At 39.7% G+C, this 20,263-nt stretch overlaps 1 protein-coding gene across 6 annotated transcripts in view; it reads left to right on the top strand.

The window, feature by feature from the left end:
• Positions 1-16,883, top strand: part of SLC7A2 (solute carrier family 7 member 2) — a 63,772-nt gene extending 46,889 nt beyond the window's left edge. For 3 of the 6 annotated variants that reach the window (XM_075091378.1, XM_075091379.1, XM_075091377.1), the window contains 6 exons: positions 437-576; positions 4,285-4,387; positions 8,724-8,929; positions 9,239-9,405; positions 10,362-10,470; positions 11,063-16,883. In XM_075091378.1, the coding sequence (XP_074947479.1) occupies positions 437-576; positions 4,285-4,387; positions 8,724-8,929; positions 9,239-9,405; positions 10,362-10,470; positions 11,063-11,250 (913 nt within the window). In that variant the 3' untranslated portion in view covers positions 11,251-16,883. Of the gene's footprint in view, positions 1-436; positions 577-981; positions 1,119-4,284; positions 4,388-8,723; positions 8,930-9,238; positions 9,406-10,361; positions 10,471-11,062 lie in introns of all 6 variants that reach the window. The other 3 variants (XM_075091381.1, XM_075091382.1, XM_075091380.1) reach the window with 1 other exon arrangement.
• The last annotated feature ends 3,380 nt before the right edge of the window (positions 16,884-20,263 follow it).

The raw sequence follows: 20,263 nt of genomic DNA, 5'->3' as shown, positions 1-20,263 counted from the left end.
TACCAAGTGTAAGAGATGCTGCTAATGCTTATTGATTTGCTGCTGCTGACTGACAGACTTTCTCCAGGAATACTAAAGCTTAATTGCATAGTTAGTGTGACCTGGAACATGTTTCTGGTCCACTAATACCCAAGAACTACAGTGACGGCAAGAGTTATTTTGCTAATCTGAAGTCCCTCTGATGAAGCAATTCCATTACCTAAATTAATTTTAAAAAACCCAGACAAACAAAAAAACCAATCAACTTTACAGGGAAAAAGAAATTTCTGTTTGTGTCTGATCTGTAGTGTCTTGGGCTATGGGGCTTTCTGGTTTTGTCTTACAATCATAAATTTTGTTTCTATACATACCATTAATTAACATTGTTTATCTTGTCCATGATACGACTCTGCATGAACTGTGTTTGCCATGTTGCATGTGTTTGCTTTTTACTCAGTCTTCTTGGATCCATATTCCCAATGCCACGTGTAATCTATGCTATGGCGAAGGATGGGTTGCTTTTCAAATGTCTAGCTCAAATCAATTCCAAAACGAAGACCCCACTAGTTGCTACTCTCTCGTCTGGTGCAGTAGCAGGTGAGACTAAGAGTTGATCCTTGTAAAGAAAGGTGCACTGATAAACATGTTGCATACATGGAAATAAACAACTGTTGTGCAGCTTTGATTTGCTTTGGACTGAAATGATCAAATCTGATTGTTGCCAGGTAAAGTAGGCTACCAGGAAAACTTTTCTCTACTACAGATTTTGTATTCGTTGGTTAATCTCAAGTGCTTTCAAAGCCTAGGTTCAAAATAAACAAGCCAAAACCAAGAACATCAAGTCAACCACACAAAAAACCAAGAGCAGCAACACAGAGCCTAAACCAAACTAAACCTAAACCCATTAACTCTTCCAAGCTTTCTTTTTGTGTAGTTGGGTTTACCAGTAAAGCGTTGTGCTTTTAATAACCTGTATTTGAACTATACATTTTTCTGTTCTAGTCTTCTCGGCTCTATGTTCCCTTTGCCCCGAATTCTGTTTGCCATGGCACGCGATGGTTTACTCTTTAGTTTTCTTGCCAAAGTGAGTAAGAGGCAGGCACCAGTTTCTGCCACCTTGACAGCAGGGGTCATCTCTGGTAAGCTCTCAAAGCCCATGTTACTTAAAACTGGGATTTAAACACTCTATGCACGTGCATGGTACTTTATATATTTTTGAAAAGGGCTGCTTCTTAACTTCCCTTGCATGTACAATGGGAATAAAATTACCAAGTAATCAAAGGGTGTAAAAACTCCAGATCATGCCAATCATGGTGGTGGTGATGTCCTTAATATCACAGAATTTTAAATTATTTTATTTTTTTAAATATTGGCCTTTTGTATTGTGAATAAGCTTCTTAATTAATCTGGGTCCTTTAGGCTGATGCTCTATGTACAGGGTTTCCTGGTCTGATGTACACCTATGTATTTATCCCATCTATAAGGGGGGAAAATAACTGTCACTTTTTTTTGTTATGAGACATGAGAAAAAAAAATCTACATTTGCAGCAGGATCAACATTTGGGTAAAATACAATGGCTTTTAAATTTTCTTGTAAAGAAAAAGGATTCTGTTTTTGTATAGGCTTGCCAAATTGTGGCTGAGGGGTATGTCTGTGTGTTGGAGGGGGGTTATGTGTGTATAGACATATACGTATGCACATACATGCCCACATATATTTTAGCAAAGCAGCATTTTGGGAGCTGTTGCCAACTCTTAATGTTTCACAAAGAGAAATTTTTAACATACAGCTATTTCACTTTTGTCCATACTTCTTGCAGAGGTACATGTAGTTTTGCCCAAATTCCATTGTCTTTTCAGTGGGATGTCTAAATACCCAGGAAAAATTGAAGATCTAGAAGTATTTAACTCAAAGGCAAATAAATAAGTCTTAAAAGTAATTCAAAGAGGAAACACATGCCTTTTAACATTTAGCAACCCTGGTTAAAATTGATATCAAATCAGAGGTTCAGAACTGAGGCTAAAATATTATTTATAGTCAGGGTCATCCTCAGATGCCACAAGACTGGAACTGCTGGCGCCGTGTACTTGGCAGTGATGTGGGGAGGCAAAGTCATTGTCCAAATAGTTCCCACATGAAGCATTATTATCAATTCCCCTTTCATTGGTCCGAATACAAATAAATTGCTTAGAATTACTTTTATTGTTTTGGCTTTATATTATATGAATTTATAATATTGACATATTCCCCTGTAATAATTTGGGAGTGCAGTTATGTGGGATGAGAAGAACATCTTTCTCTGAAATCACAGTAATGAGGAGGAGAAAGAAAACCGTATTACCCAGCTGGTAAACTGATTGATATAGTTATACATCCCTGACTCTAGCTACGCCGCAGCCGTCACTTGGACTGGTTTGAGACAGTTTGGGGAATTTGGTGTGTCGGCAACTCACCTGAAGACAGCTTATCTGCTGCTGGAAGAGGAGTAATTTCTTCATTTTTTAAAAAGATGCATATTTGATAACTTGTGGTCATAAGTAGTTTTGCCAGAACAGTTACAGATGTCTGCAACAGTTTATATTATCTGCCTTTTCTATTCATTTGTAGCATCGATAGTTTCATAGCTTTAAGAAATGTTAAGGAGATTAGATGTTTGGCCTCTTAATTAAAGTTACCAGGTTAAGCCTACAGCTGAGGTGATTGTCACATGTTATTACTGTGTTTTACCTCTTCACATGTGGTAACTGCGATTGTGAAACTCCCCATATAGCAAAATGTTTTGGTGTCAGTCCAAGGTTTCTTCACCATAAATTTATCTACCATTGTTTCTTACAACTGGAGTAGAATTAAGAGGAGTGGAAAAGTGATACTGTGTCTCTTTTTCTCTTAGAAACTTACAGGCACTTTTCAGTTTGGTTCTTATGTAAAAGAATATTCTGGGCTACAAAGTTGCCTTTCAAAGCTAGGATTAAAAATTAAAAATAGCTACTGTGCATGAGGTTATAGTAGGTACTGCTCTTCCTCAGCTTTGCTTATCTATGCTCTTTTGAGCATGCAAAGCAGTGACGTATTCAGAAATTTACCCCATAAATGACTTCTTGGATTTAGGAACTTCCACTGTCGTTAAAGAAAACAGGACGGTCTTCCTTCCTTCATTGGAAAAGGAGACGCGCGGATGGAATGAAACTCCCATAACACAGCAGTCTTGTTTTCAGAAAGTCACATTTTGCCTTCAGGATCAAAAACGGGGAATGTGTGTTTGTGTGTTTAAGCACTTATACACCCGTCTACAAGTATGTTAACAAACACGTAACAAATATTATATATAAGTATTTCTGAATATAGAAAGATCTGTGTGTGCATATAAAGGCTAGTTTAATAGTTTATTTTGATGTCAAGATTACTGGTGATTCAAAAGATTAAGTGTTGTTAGGTTCATTCTGCATCTCAATAATCTTAATAAAATTCAAATATCTTAAGAGGTTCTTTGACCACACATATTTCAAGTCAATAAGCATTAGCCTTTCATTTAGTGATTCTATGATTCTAATTTCTTTATGAGCTATGTGTGTCTGTGAGCAAAGAGCAGAGACAAAAAAAGACAATCCAGACCGTCCAAAAGAATGTGGCATTAGCTTTTACAAACACAAAGACTGCCATAATCACTCTCAGTATCATGGAAGTTTCTCCCTCTGATTTCAGAGATTTTAAGATTATTAATTCCTGTGGGATTTTGCTGGCCTTTCCTGAAGGTCACTTGAACTTAACTTTTTCTTAGTAATAAAATCAATTTAAAAAACCCCACAAAACTATATTATTCGAGACAACTCCTGAAAGTCCTCTTTACACAGAGCTCCTTCTTAGCTCAGCAGAAATTTTACATACCGGTGACTTACTGGATCAGATCGTTGTTCCCCAGTTTTGCAGTGGGAGCCATCCTCTCAGCTTTGGTGAGATTCTGTTGCAGGATCTGAACCTTATTTTATAAAAATGTATTTTTAATGTGGCCCCAATTCAACAAGCCATATGTGCAAATACTTATGTCCAAGTAAGTCCAATACGAATTGCCTGATTACGCAGCGTGACTGTTCAGCTCATCAGTGCGTAGCTATATGAATGAGATTCCCAGCACTAGGGAACTGAGTTTGGGAATGTTGGCGATGACTTCAAAAATGTGTTTTTAAGGATTACCATGATTTCACTCGTTTTGCTGTCAGTAAAATTACACTGCAGACAGATTTTAAAATCTTATCTCTTAATATGTACAAACAAATCTTGCATTTTCTTTTATTTTCTTTTTTTAGCTATAATGGCATTTTTGTTTGACCTAAAGGCCTTAGTGGATATGATGTCTATTGGTACACTACTTGCTTATTCCCTTGTGGCAACCTGTGTCCTCATTCTTAGGTGAGTCAAAATCACCTTTTCCATTCTGGAGTATTGTGTTGGCCAGTATATAAACAGAAGTGACATTTACAATGTATGTTTTTTGCTAGATAGCTAAACGTTTAAAAATGAGCTGCATGCATATAAATAATTAATAAGAAGCAGTGACCCATCAGAGAAAACACTGGAACAGGCAGACCCAGCTGATGAACATGTGGTTCTGAGGCTGGTGTCATCAGTGGAACTTTGGGTTTTTCGATCATGGGATGGCCTGTTCATCACCAGGTCTACTGACATCCAATGGGATGCACCTTTCTCCGAAGGGGAAAAGGATATTTGCTCAGGAGCTAGCAGGGCTGATTGACAGACCTTTAAACTAGATTGGAAGGGGGAAAGGGACAATATCGGGCTAGTCAGTGACAAGCAACGGGATGGTGTGCCAAAGTTCGAGGAGCTGCATGCTACTGAGATTCTTCAGACTGCTCCATGTGGTGATGGGCACGATGAACCGCACTTGAAGTGTTTCTACACAAATGTGCACAGCATGAGGGACAAGCAAGAGGAGGTGGAAGCCTTGGCCCAGTCCCAGAGATATGACATCATTGGCATAAGTGAAACCTGGTGGGATGAGTCCTGTGGCTCGTGTGCCATGATGGATGGTTACATGCTCTTCAGAAGGGATAGGCAGGGCAGGCAAGGTGAGGGGGTGTCATTGTATGTAGTGGAGGAGCTGGAATGCCTGGGGCTTGCAGCTGGCAATGGCACAGTTGAGACCCCGTGGGTAAGGATTAAAGGACAGACAAATGAAGTGGATGTTGTCGTGGGAGTCTACTATAGGCCACCCAGCCAGGATGATGGCATGGATGAGTAATTCTTTAAGGAACTAAGGGATACCCCTAAGTCGTGTCCTTGTCCTTATGGGGGACTTCAGTTTGTCACGTGTCAACTGGGAATACCACACAGCTGGGACAAACAGTCCAGAAGATTCCTAAACCACCTGGATGATAACTTCTTGGTACAGGTACTAAGGGAACTGACCAGGAAAAGTGCCTTTCTTGACTTGTTGTTTAACAGAGAAGGTCTTGTGGTGAAGTGGCAATTCCTGGCTGCCTCGGGCACAGTGACCATGAAGCAGTCAGGTTTAAAATGAATGGTCACAGGAAGAAAACTCCCAGCAAGACCTCAACTCTGGATATGAGGAGAGCAGACTTCAGGTTGCTCAGGGAACTACTTAGTAAGGTCCCCTGGGGAAAAGCTTTTGAGGGAGCTTTTTTAAGTGCTGCCTCCTAAGACCACAGGAGCAGACAATTCCAAAATGTAGGAAGTCAAGCATGCGAGGCAGAAAGCAGGCTTGGCTGAGCAGGGATCTTCTTCTAGAAATAAGGTGAAAAAAAGGAAGTAGATGGCCAGTGGAAGCAAGGTCAGGCAACATGGGAAGACGACAGAGATGTTGTTTGCCACTGCAGGGAGGAAATTTCTGTGGCCAAAGCTCAATCGGAGTGGAAAGTGGCCAGTACTGTGAGGGACAATAAAAAAGGCTTTTAAAAAATATGTTAATGGCAAAAGGCAGGCCAGAAATAACATTGGCCTGTTACTTGGTGAACATGGTCACCTCACAAGCAGGGACATAAGCAAAGCAGAGATGTTTAATGGTTTCTTCGCCTTGGTCTTCAACACCAATGATGGGCAATGGGACACCCAGAGCCCTGGGCTACAGAACCTAGAGAATGACTGTGGGAATGATAAACTCCCAATCAACCCTGAACTTGAGCGGGCTGTGCTGCTCCAGCTGGATCCCTATAAGTCAATGGGGCCTGATATGATTCATCCAACGGTTATAAAAAGAGCTGGCTGATGGCATAGGGAGACCTCTCAATGATTTTTCAATGCTCTTGAGAATCTGGAGAGGTCCCAGCTGACTGGAAGCTGGCATATGTTGTGCCAATTTTCAAGAGGGGCAACAGGGATGCCCCCACTAACTACAGGCCTGTCAGCCTCACTTCTGTGCCTGGCAAAATTATGGAGAAGATTATTTTGGGAGTTATTGAAAAACACCTGAAAGACAACTCAGTTATTGGTCCCAGCCAGCATGGGTTCAGGAGGGGAAAGTCCTGCTTAACAAACTTATAATTTCTTTCTAAGACAAGGTTACCCACCTAGTTGACCAAGGGAAGCCAGTCGATGTAATCTGTTTGGATTTCAGCAGAGCTTTTGATACTGTGTCTCACAGTCTCCTCCCGGACAAGATGTCCAGCACAGAGCTGGATACACACATAATGCAGTGGGTGAGCAATTGGCCGACAGTTGGTGTCAAAGGGTTCTAGTAAATGGGGTTACATCAGGCTGGCGGCTGGTCACTAGTGGGGTTCCATAGGGATCCATCCTGGGGCTGGTGCTCTTTAATCTCTTTGTTAATGACTTGGATGCAGGACTTGAAGGCATGCTAATGAAGTTTGCTGATGACACAAAATTGGGAGGAGCTGTTGACACTCTCAAGGGCAGAGAGGCCCTGCAGAGAGATCTGGGCAAATCAGAGAGCTGGGCAATCACCAGCCGTATGAAGTTTAACAAGGGCAAGTGCTGGGTTTTGCACCTGGGGCACAGCAGCTGTGGATGTACAGGCAGACTGGGGAACGAGAGGCTGGAGAGCAGCTCTGCAGAGAGGGGCCTGGGGGTTCGGGTCGATGTCAAGTTGAACATGAGCCAACAGAGTGCCCTGGCATCCAAGAGGGCCAACCGTGCCCTGGGGGGCATCAAGCCCTGCATTGCAGCTGGCCAAGGGAGGTGATTGTCCTGCTCTGCTCCACGCTGGTGCGGCCTCACCTTGAGTGCTGCGTGCAGTTTTGGGTGCCACAGTACATTAAGGGCACAAAGCTACTAGAGAGTGTCCAGAGAAGGGCTGTGAAGTTGGTGAAGGGTTTGGAGGGGAAGCCATATGAGGAGCGGCTGAATTCCCTTGGTTTGTTCAGCGTGGAGAAGAGGAGACTGAGGGGATACCTCATCGCGGTCTGCAGGTTCCTCACAAGGGGAGGAGGAGGGGCAGGCGCTGATCTCTTCTCTCTGGTGACCAACGACAGGACCCGAGGGAATGGCAGGAAGATGTGCCAGGGGAGGGTTAGGTTGGGTGTTAGGAACAGGTTCTTCCACCGGCAGGTGGTGGAGCACTGGAACAGGCCCCCCGGGGAGGCAGTCATGGCTCCAAGCCTGACGCTGTTCAAGAAGCATTTGGGCAATGCCCTCAGACACATGGTGTGAAGTTTGGGTTTATCCTGTGCAGGATCAGGAGTTGGACTCAATGATCCTTGTGGGTCCCTTCCAGCTCAGGACATTGTATGGTTCCATATATTGTCGTATCAGTATGGCAGTTAGTGATGTCAAAGCTTCATGTGAAATCTTGACTGTTCTTATTTTCCAGATGTATTGGTCCAAGGATCAGTCCCAAAAGTAGTAGATGTAAGATTGTGTCCAAAATTCAATGAATGATACTTTGATATGAATAAATCTGTGCTGTATATTAGGCCTCTTACATTGTGGGGGCTCTATGTGAAAGGTGTAGATGTTCTAGATAGTTCACAGGATGAACAAACTCCAGTAATTGCATTGTATTACCCTAATCAGAAACGTAAGGCCATACAAGCGTTTCAAGATGTTGTAGACCTAGAAGAGAGTACAAATATTCTCTCTCAATGAGTGAGATTCTAAATACTTGCCAGTAAAACTCTGTTCTGTTTGTAAAGCTATGGAATAATATTGATATCTCGATCACTTTATTACATATTGCTCTTTTTAGCTTAAAAAGTCAGTCTTTATTACTTAAGGCTAACTTTGAAAAGTATAACAGCTTAAATTCAGCTCCAAGTCAATGTTGCAATAATTTACACTTTAAAAGAAAAGAGTATCCCATAGTGATTTATTTAACATGTGTTTTTAAAAATACACTTAAAATTTTAAAAAGCAGATGTAAAATTTTAATTTATGCCATTTAGTAGGCCTCTGACAGTATGGGAAGCAAGTCAGAATGATGTTCCCCTACCCCTTCCCTGCCATTGACCACCAGACCATGTCCTCTCTTTTTGTATGAGTCTGACCATTTATCTGGCCCATTGGTACATTCACGTAGCTTAAAAAACCTGCCAAAAAAATCTCCAAACAAACCCAGCAAAAAAGTGAGTTGCCATAGCTTGTTTATGTATGATAGTGACTCATAATATATGCTGTTGCAGTGCAGGTATGAACTGGGAAATTTTAAATCTCTACTGCAAAGAATTTAGTATTTATATACATTCCTAGAGTCATATTGCTTCAAATCCCAAAGTAAGCTTAGTTTTTTTTATTATTGTGTTCGTTTTATGCATAGGTACCAACCCAGTTTAACCTATGAGCAACCAAAATGTTCTCCAGAAAAAGCAGCTTTGGCTGCATCTGAACGGGAATCTGCAGTAAGTGAATCACAGATAAATATGATACAAGAGAATCACTTCAGTCTCCAGGCTCTGATTAATCCATCCAGTTTACCTACCAAGCAGACTGCCACTACTGTTAACTTTTTGGTGGGTCTCTTAGGTAAGTATTCAGCTGTCCAAACTCATGTAATGTATTAACATAAATAAGGGAATTTTATTAAAGACAAAATTAAAAATCCAGTGATAACATGTCTTCTTTCAGTCATAATTACTGTGTCATTCTGCAGAATGCTTTTATACTTCTTGATGGATCTAATCTGTAGTCTACTGTATTTTTCTTTAATTAAACATTTGCATGATAACATTTCATACTGAAGACCTGCTATCATTCTTCTTAAAAGTCACATCCTCATCAATGCAGAGATTAAGTGATCTCTTTCCCATTTCCATCATTTTGTTTTTCACACAGCTTTCTTGGTTTGTGGCTTGAGTGTCCTCGCTACTTATGGGATTCATTTCATTGCTAACTTGGAGCCCTGGAGTATTGGCCTTCTTGCTGTGTTGGTGGCATCCTTCATAGTTACCATTCTCCTCATCCAAAGGCAGCCTCAGAACCAGCAGAAAGTGGCCTTTATGGTGAATAACATATTCTCTATGTTATTCTCTAATGAGAGGTTTGGATGGATTCTAACAAGTGGGAAAGGGGCAGAGAGAGAGAGCGAGATGGTCCTTTTTCAGGCAGACTTTCATTACTGCACTGCCACTATTGCAGGTTTTTTGGTGAAGGGTAGCAGATGCTCACAGCAGAATCACTGGCATGTGCAGTCCAGTCCAGATCTTCTCAGGACTATAGAAAGGGTTTCATTGCCCACAGATTGAATGTGTGACATCCATAGGAGCATGGCTGCAGAAAACGTCTGGACCACTGATGTTGGTGTGAACAGCTGCTATTACAACTAGCAGATCTGGCAACACAGATCTTCTAGGTATTCCTTTAGGCGCATTCCCAAAGTGCACCCTGCTGAGACCTAAGTAGTTTTACACCTCAATTTAAGCACTCAGAAACTGGAAAACAATTCAGAAGCTGATAGTGTCCAGTCACTTGTGCGCAATGCTTTGGACCACGATACAGTTCGTACGTCCCAGAGTATATTCCTTCCATTTTGAGCTTTCACTTATGTTCTAAGATCTATTATTTAATGGAAAATTTAACAGAAATAATGAAGTATAGTGATGAAGGTCAAGGAATCTGGTGGCGTTGGGAGGGAATTTCAGAGAGAAAGGATATTTATATATAATACTTTTCAGCTGTAGATACAGGAATTCATTAGTATATGTTCAACACAAACTGGAAAGTTTTTCTACACAGCTTCAGAGAATATATATTAAACATAATGTATTTTACAAGTTTAAGATATGTAGAAACTAGTGGTTAAACCCAGTGAAAAAGAAAATTTCACTATACTCCAATAACAAAAAAAATTCAGTTGTTTTTTAGTGATCAGATGTGTCACCTCTAGTTTGTGTTGTATAACTGAAGTTTTATGCAAGAAATTATGCTTAATACAAACGTATTAAATATTTCCTTATAGGTTCCACTATTACCGTTTTTGCCATCATTCAGTATCCTGGTAAATATTTACTTGATGGTACAACTAAGTGGAGACACTTGGATCAGATTTAGCTTCTGGATGGCACTTGGTAGGTACTTCTGCTCATTTCAGTCACCTCTTCCATTAGGACTCATGAATCCCATCTTAGAACATTTGATTCTCTTCCTTTGAACATTTGCAAAAAAGCCTGTGTGTTAATAAAAGCTGATATTTCTGACCAAAACAAGAGCGTGCCTCAGAAAGGGTATTTATATACAGTCAAAACTGTAAATACAGTTTTGAGGTAATAGGAATAATCAAAGTTACAGGACTAATTCCAAGAAGCCACAATTTTTTTTTCATAGTAAGTATAGCTAAAATTGTGTAGAGACCTGCTTGTAACAGGTTTCTTCCCAGTATATAAGTCATTCTCCTTTAAGTTACAGAAAATTGTATTAATTCCATCTAGACATAAATGGGAAATAGTAGTTTCCATGACCTATTAGAGCATTTGATTATGCAAAAATGATGCACTGGAATTGCCACAGACACAGGGAAGACCTGAAGCATGAGCTCTGATTCAGATACCTGAAGAAGAAACTTGTTTTGGAAAATATGTTAAGCCCGAGAGTAAGAACTAACTAATTTTTAATGCACTACTTGCCTGAAAACCCTATTAACTTTTTTCCCCCTTTTGGAAGGCTTCCTCATTTACTTTGCTTATGGCATCAGACACAGTCTTGAAGGGCATCGTAGCGATGAAGATGACAATTCTTGTTCAGAAAATAGTGGATTGCAAGAAAAGAGCCCTGTGGTAGAAGTGGATGAACCTGAAAATGCAAATGAAAGTGATCAATTTCTTGCACATGAGAGGACAAGTGAATGTTAATCTATGCAAACATACAAGTCTTTTAAACCATTAATTGACATTTTACTTGTGGACTGAAATTTCAAAAGCTTTCTGCCAACATTGTGCCTCTGAAAGTGTTTACTACAAGGCCTGGCTGATATTTTGGACAAGCTGCTAATCCATCTTCATCATTTCAGAATTGACAGCATGGAGATTAATATTTAAATTTAAAAACAAATAAGAGGAGTACCCTTTGGCAAGCAAAAATTTGGATGCATTGTTTTGAACTCTCATCCAAAATCATTGGCAATCACAAAAAAATGAAGAATTTTAGAACTGCCTGCAAGAAGTCCTGAATATTTGACACTGCATTTTGAACATAAGTGCATTTGGTACCTTCTCCTTATCTCTGTTATGTGTTTTGGTCACAATCAAATAGCTTTCTTCTTCCTACAGAAGTAACTCCCGCAGGAGATAAATTGCAGACAGGCCTGGAAAGTATTTGCAAAATGAATGGTAATTCTACAAATCTGATACTTTGCAAAAAGTAAAGGATCATGTATTTATATAAAAAGAAATAATTGCTTACCTTTACTAACAAGTCGCCGTGGAGAACTGAAACAGTAAAGATACTTCAAAGGCTTTTGGTCCCTCTAAATAGTATTCAAGTTTTCTACTTAGGTGAATTCCTTTTCCTTCAGAGATGCTGTGTGTATAAAACAATACTCCCAAGAGGAGCTATGTTGTTTTCTGCAAAAGCATCTCAGAAATAATCTGTTGTTCACAGTACTGACAGTGACATTTGTATGTGATTTAGCAAGTATTGTACTTCTGATTTCAGAAGGGCCAGGATTTTATCCCTGACTTCATAATTTGGTACTTACATACAGCAGTCATCAACTTTTCCTCCTTACTACACATTTACTCCCCCTAGATACTTTCTTCTCCTTTATCATGTGCCACAGCTGGTATTTCTGAGGTTAGTTGTTACACATTGCTTCTTCTCAGAAAAATTAATACACAAAATCCCAGCCTTCTTTTCAGATGGAAGGGGAGTTTAAAAAACAGAGGCCCAGGTTTTGGAAAAAGTCCTTGTCAAGACAGTATTTCAGTGCTTCGCTAAGCCTTAAAGCGCAGCAGTTTTTCATGAGCCAAGCCTCCACCCACAGATCCATTCATGTGGGTAGGCTGTCCAAATGCTAATTTATGTAAAGAACCAAATTGTTGCAGCAGTGGTGGCGGAACAATTATTTTAAAGCTAGCGAAAATGGAAACTGTTCTTCCTTCAGCATAAGAGTCATGTTGCCTGTCAAAAGCACTCAGATATTTTAACGCTTTTTCTCAGCAACTGGTAGGCTCAAGTCCCTTGAAGGATTCTACAATATGAAGTTATTTTGCAAGAATGTACTTATAAAGATAACTTCCCTAAAGTAAGAACTGTTTTGGACTTTGTCATGGAGAGTTGCCATCTGTTGCCGGTACTAATCATTGGTATTAATCTCTGTTATTAGGTATAAAAATTTACATCCCATGAGAGCTATGTTGGTTGACAGTGAAAAGCACCTTACTTTTTATAATAGCTGAAAATTCACAAAAAAAAAAAAAAAAGGAAGAAACTAGTTAAGCTGCTGCTTCTCTCTCCTATTCTTTTTCACAGCAATAGATTCACACTTTTTAATCTTAAAACGACTTCTGTTGTTGTAAGAGAGCAGCATGCCTGAATGTTGAAGGGCAGAAGGAGCAGTGCTTCTTCATAGAGAACCCTGCAATGGGCTGATGTCCCACCGTGGAGTAGGCCTGAGGTTTTCAGTCTGATCGTCTCTCAGCTGGAGCTGGGAGGAGAGGGTCCTGCAGTACTGGCAGCAGTGAGTGGGCAGACGTGTGCTGTTGCACCAGTGTCCTCTACTGGCTACTCAGAATTAGGAGCAGCAATCTGAAAATCTACGAGGCGTGCAATAGGTAAAACACCTACCTCTTAACTTAGGCTCCAGCGTATACATTCTCTAACTGCTCCTGAGGACCATTGTTTTAGCTGTTGGTAGTCCTTGAAAATGGATGGAACACAGAGGATGAGGAGATACTATAGGGTAGGTGGCAGTAGGATACTGCTTTTCAATATATACAAATCCATCCAGAATTGATAATAAGTTATAGCCACTTTTTTCCACAATTCATCATTGTTTTACAAATGCCATTAAAGAAAGGCTCAAATCTCATATTAGACTAATACAAGTAGATGATACACTAAGTAAATATTTGGTTGATAGGAATGGATAAGAATTCTCAGGGCAGTTCCTAGACCTACTGATAATTTTCAGTACCTCTAGTCAGTGAATGAAAGAGCTGTCATTGTCAGTTGGATCTGACATTGTAATTGTACTTCTCAACTGGGACCCATTTTTATGCCAAAAATGACAAAAGATCTATATGTTCTTGTTTGAAATACTCGAAATGTAAGACACTCGAAAGGAATCCAATATAGTAATTCTTAGATATGTCAAAACAAAGATTTTATTTAAAAGTAACCAAAAAATTGAGTAAATTAATGTGTTCTGTTGGTTTTAATCCCACATCTATTTGTAATAGAGAAGCTGATGCTTTTCCTGATCAGCTGCAACTCTATCAAGAGCACGGCTTCTTCAGTGGTTATACTTTCAGAGGACATTCTTAACCTGTCTTGCCCAGTACTTGGAAATCCTCAGCTGCAAAGATGCCATTGCTGTGGGAGCGAGTCAGCAGTGCTCAGGCAAAGCTTTTGCATGACATCTTTACAAGCCTACAATGAAACACAGCTTTTTTAAAGTTCCTTACGCACCTTAGTGTGTGGGGAGCAGAGACTGACTTTTTCCTATGGTTGCTGATGCCGCAGAGCAGGTGAGCCAGGCTCCTAAGATGCAAACTGCTGCTGTTCTGTGATGTGCAAGGAAGATCCCATTCCTTCCCAAGGCCGTCATATAGAATGTATGTGTGCACGCCTGTCTATATGTTTGCATCTGTCTGACATTAGCCCATAGTGATTCTGATGTACTGATTAAAATAATTTCTATACTGCACTGGAATTTTCCTTTGAAGGGATACTGTCAATATAATAAACTTCTGACTAAAGCAGGTGCTATTAAGGCTTCTGGAGATCGAGAAAATAAATTTTCCAGCTTATTTACCTGATGGATTTGTCAGCGCTTTGTGTATTGACAGTTTCCCCTTTCATTTGTATGAATATTTCTCCCCCCTTGTTAGAGAAATGAATTATATAAGAAGGAAAGAATGTGTCTGTACAAATGTTGCTAAGGGAGATGGGAGTAGCTGCAGCACAGGAACTATCCACTTAACTAATGAGATATAAAATGAAATGAAAGGAAAGTCATCGGGTATTCTTGGTTGCTTCAACTGCGCAAAGCTTATTTATATGTGTGTATAGTTAAAGTCATTATTAGTCAGTGGCTGAGTAAGAACTGACAAGCCACAAGTAAGATATTTATGCTAATTTTGGTGTGCATTTGTGTATCCAATCTTGAAATTCCAGATGCTTCAGTGGGACTTTGCAGGAGCAGGCTGTGTGAAGGACAGCCAGGCTAGTCCTTACACAGGAGCCATGTATGAAAAAAATCCTGAATTTGTTCTCACGTTCGCTGTATGTCTGTTTGCTGAGAGAGCAGCTGAAAGCACAAATCCAGTGGTATTAAATAATTGCTGGTTTTTTTTATTGTAGCTGTTGATATTGTAAATTGTTCTGTGCAAATAATTATGGTATGTGTTAATACAAAATATCTATTATTGGAGGTAGCTTCTTGTTTTTTTCTTCCTTTGTAGAAAAAGTCCTCCAAAAACTTTATTTGCATTGGTACATTCTGCCCTTAGAGGAATTATTCTTATCTAGCTGGATTTAAGACAGTAAGCCAAAGCATATTTAAGAGAGAACAAATAAATCTTTTTGTTCTGAGGGATAAGAGATAACATTTCTGTATAATTCATGTTACCTAAAGTGATCTTCTTGTGGTATACCAGTCCTAATTCTGCAATGGGAAATTTTATAAGGTGTCTTAGAGTCATTGTCTGTTATCCCAGGTAAAACTATTCTGTTAATAATAGTATGCTTTTTTCCTGCACAACAAATGCTGGTTAGATTCCTGAATTCTGTCATATTATGTTTATGTCACCATGTGTTAAAGCCATTTACATTACCTGCTGTTAGAGAATTATCAGTAATAAATGTCAATAATAGTGATAGAGGGTTTCTTATGGACTTAAGAATTTAACTATGCTATCCAGAAACCTCAAATGATACAATGAATTTAGAGGCAAAACTTGGTAAAGCTTAAATATATATTCTGTATTTTATTAGATGAAAAATGTAGCAGTCTGGCCACCTAAAATTTATGCAAAGATATATATATATATAGAGATATATATATATATATATATATGAAATAAAAGGCGTACTGTTTCCATGGAGGTTTTAATAAGTGCCAATATCAGAAGTGCCATAAGCATCCTGAGATACTGAAAGCTGAACAACCCGGGTAAAATCTGTGACAGTGCAGGAGATCTGTGTGGGACTGTGCAATTGTTTTAGTCAGGTGTGAAGCCTTTGACATTGAGGTGCATTTTGTACAGTAGGAATTAATTCACATGATGGATGGCATGTGTTACTTGATTATATTAAAAAGAAAATAAAAGCACCTTTTAATGCTCTTGGGCCCTAATTCTTCCTCGACTTGGCAGGAAGTTTGTACAAATTGCAGTATGCTCATTGAAAGCACTGGGATTACCCAGTGCTACGCAAATATATATTTTACAGAAAGAGCAGGTGGTATTTCACGTAGAGTAGGATCTTTGTATTTGCTTTTAATTTCCTGCACCTTTAGTATTTCTTTCTGGCATATGTTTTGAGGACCTATGAATTTTTAATAGTTGGACCTTTCCAAAGTTAAACATAATGCCTTTACCATATCCTGATCTGTGTTCCATTTGATTTTAGAAATCAAACTTCTTAACATTAGCTAAGTCAAGGGATTTCTGTGTGTAGACATGCATTACAAAGAACTATGTATATATATCATTATTTTTATTGTCAGTTGGACAAATTCTGTTGTCTTTGTATGTTTTCATTGAGCCTTGTGCCAGGTAAACTCCAGCTTCACCAGCAGTAGTTAAGTTGGAGTCAGGACAAAGGATAAAAGGATTTGAATGTTCAGGAGGGGTTTTTCCTTTGCGTTACCAGAAAGTAAAGCATGAAATACGTGTTACATATCTTAAAATAGTTATGTGTGCATCGTTTTAAAAAAGGTTAGTGTTCATATCCATTTTAACTTTTCCTTTTGTTTATATGTACATTGTAGTGATTATTTCTGTATTATATGCTGCTGAGCATTTAAAATGTAGATAGAATGATTATGATGCAACTTAAACTACAAATTTGTATTTCTCTGAAGTGCTCTACCAAAATGAAAAGTCTCAAATTTTTATGAATGTAAAAAATGCTTATATTTAAGAATATGGTGCTTGTTTTTTCACTTCTACAACAGAATTGTAATAAGTGAGATTTTTAGTTACCCTAGTTCCAAATTCTGATGGAAATTATGTTGCTCTTCACTTACTGTAAAATGTGCTTCATGGGATAACAACTGTGCATTTGTTCCATATTTTTAAAATAAAGCTGACTATCACTTGTATGTACTTCATACAACAGCTCTAACTTTAACTACCGCTGCCGTTCAAGTAAACACTAAAATAATATAGTGGCATAACAACCATTAGTGTGTCAGATATCTGATGTCATGACATTATACAAATCATAACTCATTTAAAATAAATAACATGATAGATTGTATGGATTTTATAGAGGGGGGGAAAACAACCATGTTTTATGTTTAAATCTTTTATTTTTCTAGTGGTCTGGAGACAGGGATAGTAGCGGTGTTTGTTTCATACTTGCTTCCAAGCACTCAAGAAGGCACTGAAATAGAGAACAACACCCTTTGATTTGGGCATTTTGTCTGACAGCGCCAAACCAGAGATGATGTTAGGTTTGATTTCCAGAGGGAGTCAGTAGCCCTCGGTGTTCATGGTGCTCAGCTTCCTGAAGCACCAAGCCTTGACCCAGCAGCACCCAACCTCAGAGCTGGATGGATAAACTCATTGTTGTCTCCTTGTTCCCTTTTTTGGAAAAAAAAGAAAAAAAAAAGAAAAGACTTCCTCAATCGATAACAATAGCCTTTACACATGCACTGAGGGCAAGCTTATTATCTGGCACTGTTTTTAAAGACATTTGGGTAGTCATCTTTGTTTACAGACTTAAGAGTAGCTATGACTTTGGGTTTTTTTCTGAGGTATACTGCAACTCTTTTATATAATTCCTTATAAATTTTTAAGATTATTGATAATCACCTTATCATACAAACATATTTACTAAGACTGATCTTGAAAATCATGGTCCCATGAAGCAGTAAGAATATAGCCACTGATTTAAATGAGGACAAGATTCATTCTGCAAGCATCACATTTAAAGAACTGACCTGGAAAGATGTATTTAAGCTATCAGTTTACTCACATGGAGAACTGTGCTCATTACATGTAGGTTTACGTTAGTTCTTCTGATGACTATAAATGAAAATGTAACTAGTTTTTCATGCATATCCATTTAAAACTAGGAAACTTAATAAATCATGTTCTTCATTGTATATCTATATAGGGAAAAGGTATATGTCAGCATAAATATGTCTTAAAATTAATGCAGTGTAAGTGTTATTTCCAAGTGCTATTACCGTATTTTCTAAAATAGACTAATATTTGGAGCTCAGCCACCATTAGATCATTGACCTACCCCGTGTATGAAAGGAAAAGGGAAATTTGACCTAGGAAGGCACATAAGAATTGAACTAGCAGTTTTGTAGAGAATAGAAAAAAATGCACTCTTCATCAGAAGCAGGAGCTGTGAATATTTCTAATGCAAATTTGCAGTTTATATTACACACATTCTCTGAGTTATCTCTGAGATTCTTTTCCTCTAAAACAAAGACTGATAACCTTTTCAGAATATAACACTTGGTATTCTAACTGTTTAAAGGGGGAAATAATCTTAGACTTTTAAAATACCATGTAGCAACAAAAATACTATTTTTTGTAATCTGTTACAGGTAATGGACAAAAAGTTTAGGATATGCTGATGTAAACTCAGGTCATTGCATAAAACCCCTAAGAAGTTCTACGCAGAACTGTAACAGGGCTGCAGAATGAAAAAGAGATCATGAAGTGTCATCTCACTCCACACCTGGGCCCTATTGGCTGCTTTATTGCTACCCAGATACCCTAGGGTAAAGTATTGAAGGAGGCTTAGGCAAGCAGGTCTCTGAACTCTGCATGTGTGTGTTATGAGGGCAGGGGAACATTACGTATATCCCTTCTAATTTTTTTTTTTTATGATGCGGACAAAGCCTAGACTTCCTTTAAGATCTGTAAATGCTGTACTCTCATGTCTACTGTGGCCCTGGAGCTGTGGCCAGGTACACCATTCCCCTTTTATCCTGATTCACACTGAACCATGGTCTTGCCTACCATGGGGTCTGCCTGTGATCTCTGACAGCCATTATTTTTCCTCCTCCCAGTCCAGTGCCTTCACCTTGCCCTGCAACTACCTTTGTTGCCCCTCCAGTCATATTTTACCCTCCCTTCCCCTCCAAGGAAACCCACAGATTTCAAGAAAGCCTTTTGACAGTTCAGTGTGGGCATAAACATACACCCAGTAAAATTTAAGTTTACCGTGTTCATCTCTTAGCAATGAAGAGATACCTGAACCTTCTTGATGTGCATCAGTCATACATGAATGCTGTGTCGTGAGCTATGGAGCCCCAAACAGCAATGCATAGATCCTCTATTTTTCCACTGTGAGGTAACTTTTCCTGAGCAAGGTTTTGGGGATCTCTTTGCTGTGGCGGGCTAGATGAGTGCAATAGTTTGGCTTAAAAATTGACTTTTGCTGTCTTAGGCCAATACTGATCTGTGCCTGATGTCCATCTGTAGGGTCATATATACATACGTGTGGGTGCTGGTTGACGGCCAGATGAACATCAGCCTAAAGTGTGCCCGGGTGACCAAAAAGGCCAACAGCATCCTGGCTTGTGTCAGGAATAGTGTGGCCAGCAGAAGCAGGGAAGCGATCGTGCCCCTGTACTCGGCACTGGTGAGGCCGCACCTTGTATATTGTGTTCAGTATTGGGCCCCTCACTACAAGGAGGACATTGAGTTGCTGGAGTGTGTCCATAGAGGGGCAACAAAGCTGGTGAAGGGTCTGGAGAACAGGTCTTACGAGGAGAGGTTGAGGGAACTGGGGTTGTTTAGCCTGGAGGAGGCTGAGGGGAGACCTTATTGCTCTCCTCAACTACCTGAAAGGAGGTTGTAGTGAGGTGGGTGTTGGTCTCTTCTCCCAAGTTACTAGTGATAGGATGAGAGGAAATGGCCTCAAGCTACATCAGTGGAGGTTTAGATTGGATATTAGGAAAAATTTCTTCATTGAAAGAGTGGTCAGGCATTGGAACAGGCTGCCCAGAGAGGTGGTGGAGTCACCATCCCTGGAGGTGGTCAGAAAAAAACATGTAGATGTGGCTCTTCAGGGCATGGTTTAGGAAGCCTGGTGGTGTTGGGTTGACGGTTGGACTTGATGATCCTAGAGTCTTTTCCAACCTTAATAATTCTGTGGTTCTATATAACATGTAGGGCTCTCACACTTCACTCTGCTCCCTGCTCCCCTCCACAGGTCTGGCTACAGACCCAAAGGCAACAACAGTTTGCACCCATGCAGAGCCACGGATGGCACAGGGCAGCTGTCCACGATGAGCTAATTCAAGCAATAAACTTCCACAGCTTTCCCTGAGGTCGACATTATTTGGGAAGCAGCTCGGTTCCTGGAATAACGGCAGAGCTCTGTGCAGCTGTGGGGGAGTGATGGCCAGGGGGACTCTGTAGCCTTGAGGAGATGGAGCCACAGAGGGAGCAGTTCAGCCACACCCAACGAGCCGAAGCCTTCCCCGCAGTAGGTGCCCCAGCGGGCGGAAAC

The sequence above is a fragment of the Phalacrocorax aristotelis genome, chromosome 4 (assembly GCF_949628215.1).
Source record: "Phalacrocorax aristotelis chromosome 4, bGulAri2.1, whole genome shotgun sequence".
Taxonomy (NCBI): domain Eukaryota; kingdom Metazoa; phylum Chordata; class Aves; order Suliformes; family Phalacrocoracidae; genus Phalacrocorax; species Phalacrocorax aristotelis.
Note: the sequence above shows the minus strand (reverse complement) of the source record. Positions and strands in the feature narration are given on the sequence as shown.